The 12,498-nt window shown below is 38.8% G+C and overlaps 1 protein-coding gene across 3 annotated transcripts in view; it reads left to right on the top strand.

The window, feature by feature from the left end:
- Window positions 1–12,217, top strand: part of ST18 (ST18 C2H2C-type zinc finger transcription factor) — a 101,318-nt gene extending 89,101 nt beyond the window's left edge. For 2 of the 3 annotated variants that reach the window (XM_040588425.1, XM_040588426.1), the window contains exons 16-22: window positions 1,219–1,281; window positions 1,377–1,457; window positions 2,494–2,715; window positions 4,775–4,863; window positions 6,394–6,497; window positions 8,737–8,880; window positions 9,678–12,217. In XM_040588425.1, coding sequence (XP_040444359.1) covers window positions 1,219–1,281; window positions 1,377–1,457; window positions 2,494–2,715; window positions 4,775–4,863; window positions 6,394–6,497; window positions 8,737–8,880; window positions 9,678–9,818 — 844 coding nt within the window. In that variant the 3' untranslated portion in view covers window positions 9,819–12,217. Of the gene's footprint in view, window positions 1–1,218; window positions 1,282–1,376; window positions 1,458–2,493; window positions 4,058–4,774; window positions 4,864–6,393; window positions 6,498–8,736; window positions 8,881–9,677 lie in introns of those variants that run through there. The other variant, XR_005827121.1, reaches the window with a different exon arrangement.
- The last annotated feature ends 281 nt before the right edge of the window (window positions 12,218–12,498 follow it).

Genomic DNA, 12,498 nt, shown 5'->3' with positions numbered 1-12,498 from the left:
GAGACCCTTAAGAAAGTATTGAACAATGCAAGTTTCCTTAATGGTTCAGTACAAGATTATTTGGCTCAAGTCTTTTTGTAATTCGGATACTCTGTAAAAATCATAGCGTTCAAAAGGCCCGTAGGGATGCTTAGTGTAAGAACTTTGTACTGTATAATACAGAAACATAGAAATGGCTGGCATGACTTCTAAAGGTAAATATTTCTTTTGTGCTACTTTGTGTGCTGAGGTGTGTTTCTCTTCTCTTAAAATAAAACAAAACAAAAACCCACACATGAAATACAATAGCCTTAAACAGAAACAATATTTAAAAATCTGTCTATATATCTCTATATATCTGAATTTCTGAGATGGAAGGTGCTACCAATAAAGCCCCACTGCTCCAAACCCACAGAAGTCAGTGCAAAGACCTATTGACTCCAGTAGGCTTTTGGAGCACATTGTTCATGTAGGACCAGCAAGCAAGAAGCCCACCCTCCCAGACCACTGGCAAAAATACAGTAATGGGCAGGTTTGTTTCTTTTCATTGTATAGATGTTTTAGGATTAAACATTCATACTTGAAAAGGCTTGTTTGCTGCACACACATGCACACACAGAAACCCCTTAACTATGAGACATAAGCATAATCCCACTGCCAAGCTGAATACCCAATTGAATCTAGTGCTAGAAAGATACGGTTCTGTTGTATGCTTACAGTTCTAGAACATACAAATTATTAAATTCAAATTCTGTCTATCACCTGCTGATGCCCAAAAGTAAAACTGCTTTTCTGCTTCCATTTCCCCTTCTGTAAATACTGACAAATTGCTTATTTGTATCAGTACCTGAAAACATCAGAAGAATAACAAACAAACACATAACAGTAAATTTACAAATAGATCTGTATCAAGCTGGTGGGGTTGGTTTTTTTGGTGTGGTTTTTTGTAATGTTGATCCTGTACAAGGAAAAATGTTTGGTGCAAACAGTGTTTGCACTGATTAAATCTACACATCGTACACAATATATTTCACATTCCTTACTAAAACTCTGTTATGAAAGAAAGAAAAAAAAATTGAAAAAGTCTGCTTATTTAAAAAAAAAAAAGAAGAAATTAGCAAGAACTGGTTTTAATTATTCAACAAAAGCTCTACAGTTCTTTCTTCCACCCTAGACAAAATATCATTTACTGTGTACCTTTGAAGCCATATTTTGTAAGCTCTCTGTGTTATTCCATAGGTGCCCGACACCTGGCTGTGATGGCTCTGGCCATGTGACGGGGAACTACGCATCCCACAGAAGGTAAAAACAGTCCCATTGCACGGGGCTGCAGCACCCAGGGTTCTTGGCAAGCAGCAGCAGAAAGAGGTGGCTTTTATTCTGTGTGCTTCTTTCAGCTTATCTGGTTGTCCTCGTGCCAGGAAAGGAGGTATTAAAGTGACTCCTACCAAGGAAGAAAAAGAAGACCCTGAACTTAAGTGAGTACAAAAGCAGTGCTCTACCATCGGTGAAGGAAGGGGAAAGCCCCACAAAAGCTCAGGACTTGAGGGATCATAGGAGATGCCCAAGTTAATCTGAGCTGCGTAAGAATAGGGCCTAGAGCTGGAGCCGAACCAAATATTTCTGCTTCTAGCAAAGCTCCATCACCTTGGAGCTTGAACAGTGAGGCAGGATTGATATATTTGCTTGCATTGGTCCAATTATTTCAAACAGTGCTATGAAAGTGCCACTTGGTTGAAAAATTTGGCAAAATGAGGGAAAACAAATTATTTCTGCCTGTAGTGAAACATGTCAGCTAATTAAATCAGCGTGACACCTTCAAAATATGTCCCAGAGAACTTAAATATATGTCTTATGTATTTTCTCTATGCAGGAATTGAAATTTGTCATAAAGTAAAAACTGGAAAATCCATCGAGATTAATTGCATTCCTGACTTGTCCACACATTCTATTAAAATCAGTAAAAGATAACTGCCAGAATATAGATATGAAGATTTAGACGCATAGAATGTTGTTATTAATACTTGCTAATAATATGTGAGAAGCTGCATAACACTGACAGAGCAGCACAAAAAATCCCAAATCTTTCTTTGCAAATGTTTGCATGAGATGATACAAGTTTTCGGGTACAGAAGCCCACCCTCTGCTTCATACCAGAAACCTAGATAGAGAGGAGAGAATGCAAATTTCCCATACACCTATAGAAGTCAGATTTATTGCCTGTGATAGAATTTCAATTTTCCTTTCTGGTAAAATACTATCTGAATGAATGGTTTAGTTTCTTAGGCTGTACAACTGTATTTTAAATTGCCTAATCCTAAAATCAGCTGAACCCACCTAACTCAGCTCGACATGAACTGGATGCTCAGGTACACTGTGCCTCCAGGGGCTAGGTCTTAATCCATTCATGCAAAGTGGCACAGGCAGCTGAAATTATTTTCTCAGAATTTCTTGAGACTGTCTTCACCTGCTCTCTCCAGTGAAAATGGGGGTTCTTTTGCTGTGTTTCTGTAGATGTCCAGTGATAGGCTGTGATGGCCAAGGTCACATATCAGGTAAATACACTTCTCATCGCACTGCTTCTGGTTGTCCTTTGGCTGCCAAGAGACAGAAGGAGAGTCCCGTCAATGGGTCTTCACTATCCTGGAAACTGAACAAACAAGAGCTGCCACACTGTCCTTTGCCAGGCTGCAACGGGCTGGGTCATGTAAATAATGTTTTTGTCACCCACAGAAGGTATAACTTTGTGTTTTCTCTTTTCATTTTTCCTTAACATTCCACTATTGAATTCACAACATGTGAGGTTACAGTCTTAATAAATTGTGCTGAAGTATTTTGAGTAACAACTTAGTTTACATTGCAGCTGAAGTAATACAAATCAGAATAACTTTCAGAGAGCTGAAATCAACTTTTATGTCTTTTTCTATGTTCCCATTGCAGTGTGACTTTCCAAGGTCTTTTCTTCAGATTAGAACAGTGTCTATGTGGTTTAAAATTAAATAGAGTTCTTTCCAGGCAAATGTGGAGTTGTATGTGTATATCTTTTATGGAAAGTGCAAATATCATTGAAATGTTACCAGAAAAGATTTAGCAAGAGCAATGGCTGAATTAATTTCATCTTTCTACCAGTGGAAAAGCTGTTTTCATAAACTTTGTATTTAAATAGCTAGAACCACAAAAAAAGTAAACATGTAGAACTCATATGGATTACATTAATTTGAAGCTATAACAATCTTGCAAAGAAAATTATCCTTCCAAAACAGGAATCACACATATACCAGTAACAGTAAACACCATGATTTTATATATCACTGTGAAAACATTAGCATAATTTGACCACATTCACTCAATATTACTCAAAGAATCTGGCTGTAGAATCTGAATTAATACCTGGCAAAGTCTGGTCTTCTGTCTGTAATAGGAATTAAGTCTATATTCTATACCACCTCTGCTTTCTAACACACTGAACCAACATCTCCAATACCAGAATGTCCAAGGTGACTTGAACAAATCCAGCCAGAGTCCAGTGTTATCCTAACTTTATGATCTACATCCCTTGTTGAAGTTTTTACATTAGGATACTACTGTAAATTGGGGCTAATTAAGTAAATAACATACATAGTGTGTTAGCTGGTTGCAACTCATACTACAGACGACTTCTGTGCTACATAAGGCTGGATCACACTCAAGATCATGTTAGTCAGAATGAGGTAGTAAATATAGCTTTGTGATATGATATCCTTCACTAGGACATTTGAAATATAAGAAGTAACCCATGGCTTTGAGACATTCTTGAGTTTAGTTATCTGCTCCGGACAGAGATACTAAGCAGCGTTTTAGAACTGGAGAACTAGCATCTTTCCCTGTATAGCTTTTAGCTAAGCCAGTGTGAAGCTAACTTCAACCCACAAAAGTTTTTTTCCCCCCCAATGTGGAAACACCATGTCTATTAGGATTTTTGTTTCTAATTTTTACACGCACAGAAAACCCAGCATTTTCCTGTGGAACAAAATTTTCGTTCACTCCTTACTTGGCAACCTCTGAATACAAATCCTTCTGCCAGTTCTTCAGCATATGGGTATTTCTTCTTTGTTATTTATAAAGATAGTATTAAGTCAGTGCAATGCATCTTAGCCCTTTAGTGGGCTATAAAAATTGCCTCAGATAATTACCAGCTGATGAAATTGTAAGCTTTGAAATAGCAAAATGTAATTTAATGTGAACAGTGGTTAAAAAGCAAACTGAGTATATAATAGAACCATTCAAAAAAGCTATTACAGTCTATAGGATATATCCAGAGTTATTATTGTATTGATCATTATTGTGTATCAACAAAATGATACAATAGTTGTGCACTGTGGAAATCATCCCATTAACTAATTTTTCTTTAAGATATCAAACTTACCATTATAAAGGACCATACTGCCCCTCTCACCTGGAGCACAAGCCCTCAATAAAAACAATAGAGTTTTTATTTATGTGTTGGAACTTCAAGAATTTGTAAATGCATCTTCACATAACTTAATGGTAGCTGCCACTACTATTTTGATTATTCTGAAATATGCTTAAGAGATGTTTACTTTCAGGCTGAGATTTCTGTGCCAATTTTCAAGCTGGAACATACAGTTAAATGGCTCTTTATGAGTTATGTCATTCCCCGAAGCTATGCTATAATGGAGATACTTATGTGACCTTAGGTACAGAGGTCTGTCCAAGTGCATGATAATATTGCCTGAAAGGATCGTTGCCATTTTCAAGTGGGTGCTAATGTTTTTTTTTTTCCTATCTGTTTCAGCCTGTCTGGTTGTCCTTTGAATGCACAAGCCATAAAAAAGGGCAAAATTTCAGAAGAATTAATGACTATCAAGCTTAAAGCAAGTGGTGGTAAGGAGATTTGTAAAATATGCTGACATTTATTTAGATAGAAGAGCCCTGACTCATTTATACTTATGCCCCTTTATGCCATTGTGGCATTATTATTCACTCCTTTCAGTTGTCTCTAGCAATAACAAATCTTGACCAACAAAAATCTTTGCATGAGACATTATAAAATTGTTTTCATTTACATCCTGATAACTCAGCATTGAAGGTATGTTCTCATCTTGTCTCAGGGCATTATTTTTTTATTTGGAGGTGCTTTCAATATTGTTATTACTAATAAATTATTAGTTACAGATCAGGAGAACTTAGCTATCTGAGAACTACATTAAAAGGGAAGAATATTGCATGCACAAATTGATTCTTCTCCCTAACGTGAATACTATGTGGTTTAGTATCTGTGCAGTACTTGGACAATTTTGTTAGCCCAAGTGTAAAGGAACAATTCCCAAATAGTTAGGTAGGCATCTCTTGTTCAGCATGCTTTAGAAAGCTGGGCATTGAGCCAAGATTCAGGAAACTTGGTCGTTACGCCCCCAACTGCTGAGCAGAACGGTTGTGTTACTTTGGGCAAATGAGTTTGCTTCCATGTGTCCATGTTCTCACTGAGGCAGCGACTGCTGCTTAAAGATTTTCCAAGCTGGCTCCCCAGTAGACTCTGTTCAGCGCTCTAGGTTTTACAGCAGTAACAAAAACAGCGGCACAAATCTCTAGGCTGAGTTAGTCTCAGAGTGATACTAAGCAGAAAGAGGGACATGTATTGCCAGCAGCTATAGCTGCTCAGATTTTTTCAGGACAAGGCTCTCATTAAAGAACTGAAGTCTTTTTTGTAGTTTTTTCTTTGCTATGTCACTTATGGGGGGTGTGAAAGTCTCTCTTACTTTTTTTTTTTTTCTCTAATACTTGTTAGCTTCCTGACACTTTCCCTTCTGCTGTTATTTAAATGTCACTATTTGTCACATGTAACTAAGGCTGTGCTTCTTGAAGTTACTCTGCACAGATTTGCCCCCACAGAACTTCATGCAAGATCAGAAGCAGGTACAGATGAGCTTACTAAAGCAAATAATTATATTAGTGGGGATGTTACCCTGAGGAGTTCCCTGCAGAAGGGTTGCTGCTACATTTCTTTTAAAAGGAAAAAAAAAAAAAAACCAAACACAACCACACCCAACAAACAAACCAAACCAAAACTATTGTAAATACTCCCTCATGTTTTATGAAAAACTTTGCTCTTTCTGAGCAATTTTTCTTTTCTGTGCCCTCCAGCCTGTAGTTGCATGTTGCACTGGAAAAAAGAATTCTGAAACACAAAGACTCAGAAAGTCCCTTCTATGTTTCAGCTCACATAGATGTTTCATAGTTGGGAAACAATTTTGACAGTAAAAGCAAATAAAAGGCAATTAATTTAAGGATCAATAATTTTATCAAAATCTTATTTTCCTCTTGTCCAGTAACAGTTAACACAGCTTGTTACTCATATATCCATTCACATGTGGATACTTTAAATCTGATATTAGTATTTTCAACTATTTACAGGAATAGAGAGCGATGAAGAAATCAGACACCTGGATGAGGAAATAAAAGAACTGAATGAATCCAATCTTAAAATTGAAGCTGACATGATGAAACTTCAAACCCAGGTATGACATCAACATGAAAGTTTTACCTTTTGTTATGCTATGTTTAAGCACAATAAATAATTTAAGTGCTATGTAAATGCTATGTTTTAAACACAGTTAGTCTCCCATGCATTTGTTTTCCCATCACTCTGTGCCACTTAAAAGTAGCAAAAAGAATCCTACATGCTTTTTTGTCAGGTTTTTGTTTGATTTCTGTAAATGAGCAGCAGATTTCTGGATATTGTCTTAAAGATCTGGTGAATGACAAATTCAGGGCAGTTTGGAGCTAATCTTGGCAAGCAGAAAAACCATATTTACTAAACAAAATGTTCATTTTCCTTTGTTGACCAACCTCTGCAGAATCCCATGACTGCAGTTTTTAGGGGGATATTACCTCTTACCAGTACACTCCAGCTCCTAATGCCAGTTGATTTTGTTCTTATGTGTACCTAAGGAAATCTCCCTAGTTCAGTTCACCCACTGTCAGTTATTCAAATACCAGGCAACACCTGGGAAAGAATAAATTCCTTTTGCTAGTTTGTGTAGCAGACCAGTTTGACCAGAGCTATGGAACGGAGCCATTCTCTTTCACTCTTTTTTATATTGGAGAGATTAAATTGGCTTTAAGAAGCTGATAGTGGTTCTATGGAGTGAACTGAATACATTCATGCCTACAGAGACTACTATGTACACCTGGGAGTTCAACTGGGCAGTCAGGGTAAAAGCAAGAGCAGAAGCTTCCTCAACATTTCAGGAATAAGAGTTTAAGAAAAAAAGTTCCTAAATGAGATCTGGGAACTGAATATAAGTCTAAACTGATCTAAAACAAACTGAGTGTAACCATACCCCTCTGTATTTGTACCACACTTGGATGTAGTGTTGATTCATGCTGTTTTTGTAATAACTACTGAGTGTATGGTCTAAATAAGGGTGACATTTATGCCACCTATGCTGGATCTAAATGACCTGGCTTCACACTGCCAAGGTTGTAGGGATATCCATCCCAAAATACACTGTGGCGTGTGTGGGGGTGTGTGTGTTCAGTGTCTCAGTTCTCTGTGGTGAGCACTGTGCTGTTTGCACAGAGATTGCCCAATGTATGCAGCCAAATTTCCTCTCCTCAGACTTGCTCCCTGGTGAATGTAGTCTGATCAGCAAAGCCTGAACTGAACTACAGCTGAAGCAACATGTCCCCTACATGGCTTGTTCTACCTCCTTTTAATTTAGGCCAGCCAGGTTTTAGGCTGCTGCGAGCACTGTCCAGAGGAGAGGCTGTAGCAGATCACAGGCTTGCACAAAGAGGACAGGTTTGTTGTGTGACGGTGTGTGAGAAAGGGAAGTGGCCACAGCAACCCACATTTTAGTAGTGCAGAGACATGCATCCTAATGAGGAGACGTGGACGTGACTCCATTGCTCTGTGCACTGGGATGGCAGCCCTTGGTTCTGTCCTGCTCCACTCCTGCTGCTCTGCTGCAGGGCGAGGAGCTGGCAGTGGGGAACGAGGCCCCACCATTGCTGCCTTTGTTTTTTCAGCACTGCTGTTGACATATAAGCCTTCAGAGCTGAGTATATTCCCAATGCCCTTACACTAAAAGATACCATTTTGCTACCTTGGATGCTTTTTCCTGCCCTTTCCAAAACCCTGATTTCCATTCTGTTGGTCAGAGATCATCTTTGCGATGATCATTCTGTGTTCAACCTCTCCATTCCCTTTCCACTCTATTTTTCTCTTATTGTTTCCAGCACCAGCCCTGTTGCTGTTCCCAGCCAGCCCACAGCTCTACCCTTCACCCAGGAGCGGGGCAGAAAAGTAACACAACAGCTAATACCCGTGCCCTTGCTATTGTGGTAAATCAGCAGGGATGCTGTATGAGCAGGACAGCAATGTAAACATCAGCCTCCTTTCTCCTGCCCTCTGCCAGCCCTGCGGCCACACTTTCCATCCCAGATCCACCCTGACCATCCCCTCTGAGCTCAATTCCCTCCTCCCACCATGGGGCACCCTCCAGCGCCTCACTGCCACAAGGCTTTTTCGTGAACCAGCAGCAAAGTCCATTGATTCAGCATGAATACAACCTCTTCCTTCCTCTGAATATTCTGTTCACAAGTTATGTCTGTCCTAAAGCAATGATACCTGGGTTTCAGATCCATCGTGGCCCCTCTCATAATCGCATGACTGCCATTTTGGGTTCAAACTGCCGTTGTGACACTCCCAAGGGTCTGTCTCTTTGTGTGTTTGTGCCTGCCTGTATCTTCTAGATCACATCTATGGAGAGCAATTTGAAAACAATAGAAGAAGAGAACAAACTCATAGAGCAGAACAACGAGAGCCTGTTGAAGGAGTTAGCTGGCTTAAGCCAAGCCCTCATCTCCAGCCTCGCTGACATTCAGCTCCCACAGATGGTAAGACCACAGCCAGCAGCTTCGCACCTTCTTTGAGACTGTTTTGCCAGCCCTTGAAGCAGATAAGCAAGCCCAGGGACCAGGAGGAGCACTGGAGCTGCATTAGCAGAGAGCTCTTTTAGCCTAACTTACTTAGCAGAGATGCTGGATCATGAAATGTGTGACAGCAGGTGCAGTTGCTTCCAGGACTGAGCCAGCCCTGGTATCTCTGCCCTCTGCTGCACTGTGCAGGACAGGTTTTTCCCTCATCCATCCCTATCTTAATGTCCACCCTGCACAAAGAGTGAAAATCTCACGCCGTGAATCCTTACTTACTCTGCTCCTAGATCAAAACTTTAACCTGTTTCATACAGGTGATTTTTCAGGAGCCAATAAAACTCTACCTTCTCAAAAACTCCAGGTCCTTGATGTCTTGCAAATGCAGGCCAAATCCACCGGGGTACTTGGGTGTCCAGAGATACAGTCCCCTTTCCCAATCTCAAGAGTGCTGCTGGGAGATTAGGTGAGGACAGTTACAGGGATGTCAGCCACAGTCCCAGAGCCAAACAGGCCATAATAAAAAAACAAGTTACCCTGACAATGATGTCTCCAACCCCTTTTCTTGCTTGGAGAGTGTGTGGCTCCCCCAGCACTTCCCCTTCCTTTCTGCAACCCTTCCATTAATTTGGATGGCTGCCCTGTTTATGACTTCTCCCCAGTTGCCATACTGCTGCTTCTCCATGCTTTGGGGTTGGGTGTTTGGGTTTTTTTGGCCTTAATTTTCTCCTGCAATTATAATCTGTTTTGTCTTCATTTAGGGGCCAATCAGTGAGCAGAATTTTGAAGCATATGTAAATACACTCACAGACATGTACAGCAATCTGGAACGGGACTATTCCCCCGAATGCAAAGCTCTGCTGGAAAGTATCAAACAGGCAGTGAAGGGCATCCATGTGTAGGATGTGAAAGCTGCTGGGCAACAGAAATTACTTAACAGCAGTAAACTCCAGATGGATCTGTTAGGAGTTCATGTACTGCTAAGGGGTGTAGGTTGCCATGCTGCATTTACAATTGCAACATTGCACTAATTTTTTCCCAGCTGACATAAAAAAAAGAATAAAAACACAACAGACTATTTGTATTAACAGCAATGCACTCTGTTAGTATATTGTATTTATTTCAGTACGATTCCTTTTTTTTTCTTCTTTTGCACTCAGTTTTTGTAAAGTGAATGTAAAAAGTGTGTGCGACTATTTTTTATATTTTTTATTTATTTCTAATCAAAGAGTTGGTTTTTTTATCCTTTAACAGCATTTTTGCGGCCTGCCATATTTTTACAAATGTGTTTATTAATTTATTTTCCAATGGGATTTTAAATAGACTGAAAGTTATACTGTAAATTAAATAACTTGCTGGGTTTGTACAGGAAGAAAAAAAAAACTATGAAAGTAACAAATGACTGAACCGTGGTTCTAGTTTTATTTTCCTCACATCCTGCTTTTTTATAATGGCTTTGTATCAGAAATGGGTTTGCAGTAACACGAGATGTGAAGATGCATGGAATGAGAAGATAAATGGTGCCCACTAGTGGGCAACTTGGGCTCTTAAAAGCACAGTATGCTGGAAAACAGTGTGTTAAAGAATACGTTAGCAATAATGAAATATAGCAATCAGCAAAGCACTTGACTTGGCTGTGTGATTTAGCCTATGCGAATGATTATTTAAAATGTTTCAAGAGAACTTCAGATTTATTTTACCGCTGCAGTTTTTTTTCAGAGTTAGCTCATGGAGGGAAATCACAATTATCTCTAAACAAGAAGGATAATTGGATAGGACCGGTACTCTTTTAGTACGAGACGTTGAGGTTTTAACTAAGTGACCAATATTGCTATGGATTTGGATTTGAAAAACGCAAACACATCCCAAGCTGAAGGCTTTGTACATAATGAACCGAACACATCTCCCCTGAAATGGCATTTAATACTGGGTTGAACTTAACGGCAGCTGAGAAGGCAGCAGTCTGGAGAGGAATAATACCACTCCAGCGCAACGGCGGTTGCTTTTCTTTTTGAACAAACGGTAGCAACACCGTGACCGGTTTATCCCATCCTTCTTCACTAAGACTAGGCTGATACTGAATTTGTTACCAGTCTTTTGGTCGGGTACCAAGTGCTACAGGGTGTACAGACAGACGGAGGTGTGGACAGACGAGCACTTGCACGGAGGTGCTGGCGTGCGCCTCAGTATCTGGTTAGCCTGGGTGTGGAACTTCTGAATCCGTCAGAAAGTAGTGGTTGCTATAACAGAGGCAATGTCTATTTCAGGGATTGTAAGTAATTAAGCATTGTTTCAAAAGTTTTTTTTATATTTATTTTTTTTAAGAAAAAGGTATAAACAACCAGCTAAACTGCCTTTTTTGTATGCACACACACCTCATGTGCATATGTGCCTCAGTGTAAATGTATACATGGATCTAGCGTGTGTTTAATTTTTCCGTGCTATAATGAAAGTGTTTATTTTTATTAGCCGCATTTATATTTAGATTGAATATGATGGCATTCACAGGCTTGACATATACAATTATATTATTACTGTTCCTGCACAAAAGTACTATTCAAAAGTGATTCAACTCTCATGCACTGTGGTCACTGTTCTGCATTAGGTGGGGCTTGCTTTTTGTTTGAGGGTTGATTCAACTCTCCTATCTTAGTTTAGACAGGGGAAAATGTATGTTCTTAGGAGCTGTGTTTATTTTTAAATCGATTTTTCAAAAGCTACCATATGTGCTGTCAAATATAACTAGGAGGACACCAAACAAAAATTTGCTATTAAAGTTATTGTTCTTGCTAAAAAAACAAAACCCGAACATTTGTTATACTTGTTAAATGCATACAAAATGAGTTCACTCATTACAAAGACTAGAATTTAATTTACTAAATATTTTAACAAATTTGTTATATATTTTATTTAAGTAAAAATATCTCTTACTGACCTATGTATTTATTATTATGATTTACTATGGCTTCAGGTTAATTTATCTGTGTTTGGTTGTTTGCTCAGGATGTTCTGTGAAGTATGTTTGTATTTATTTGACTCCCTTGTACTTGATGTGTTTTGTAACGTGCACTGATTTTTTTTTCTTTTTGTTTTTTCTTTTTTTTTGTGTTTAAATGCATTGATGAGCTATAATGTAAATTAGACCTTTTGTAAAGAGCAATGATGTATGCATTTTTTAATTTGGAGTAGTTTGTATACTGTTTCTTCATACAATTAATATTTCTTACATCAAAACAACAAAATTGTGTTCTGTGCTGTACATTTGGTGTATGGTAGGAAATAAAATTGATAATGAAACATTGCAGCAAGTTTCTTGGGTTTTTTAGTCTCTAGATGCCGACTTGTATTACCCTTTCTTAACTGCACCTGGCACTATACAATGTGTCAGATGTTTTACTTGTTTTGTGTATAAAATGTGTCATCCCCGTAAGTACATTTCTGGTATAAATAATTTAATAAGTGTTTTACTTTTTCAATTTGAAATAAGGAGGAGAAAAATGGCACTGCTTAAGAGCTCCTTTTCACTTCTGAAGGGAAAAAAAACCCCAAGATAGTAATCACTGCATTATTTAATGCGTTCTC

Source organism: Falco naumanni, chromosome 3 (genome assembly GCF_017639655.2).
Source record: "Falco naumanni isolate bFalNau1 chromosome 3, bFalNau1.pat, whole genome shotgun sequence".
Classification (NCBI taxonomy): domain Eukaryota; kingdom Metazoa; phylum Chordata; class Aves; order Falconiformes; family Falconidae; genus Falco; species Falco naumanni.
Note: the sequence above shows the minus strand (reverse complement) of the source record. Positions and strands in the feature narration are given on the sequence as shown.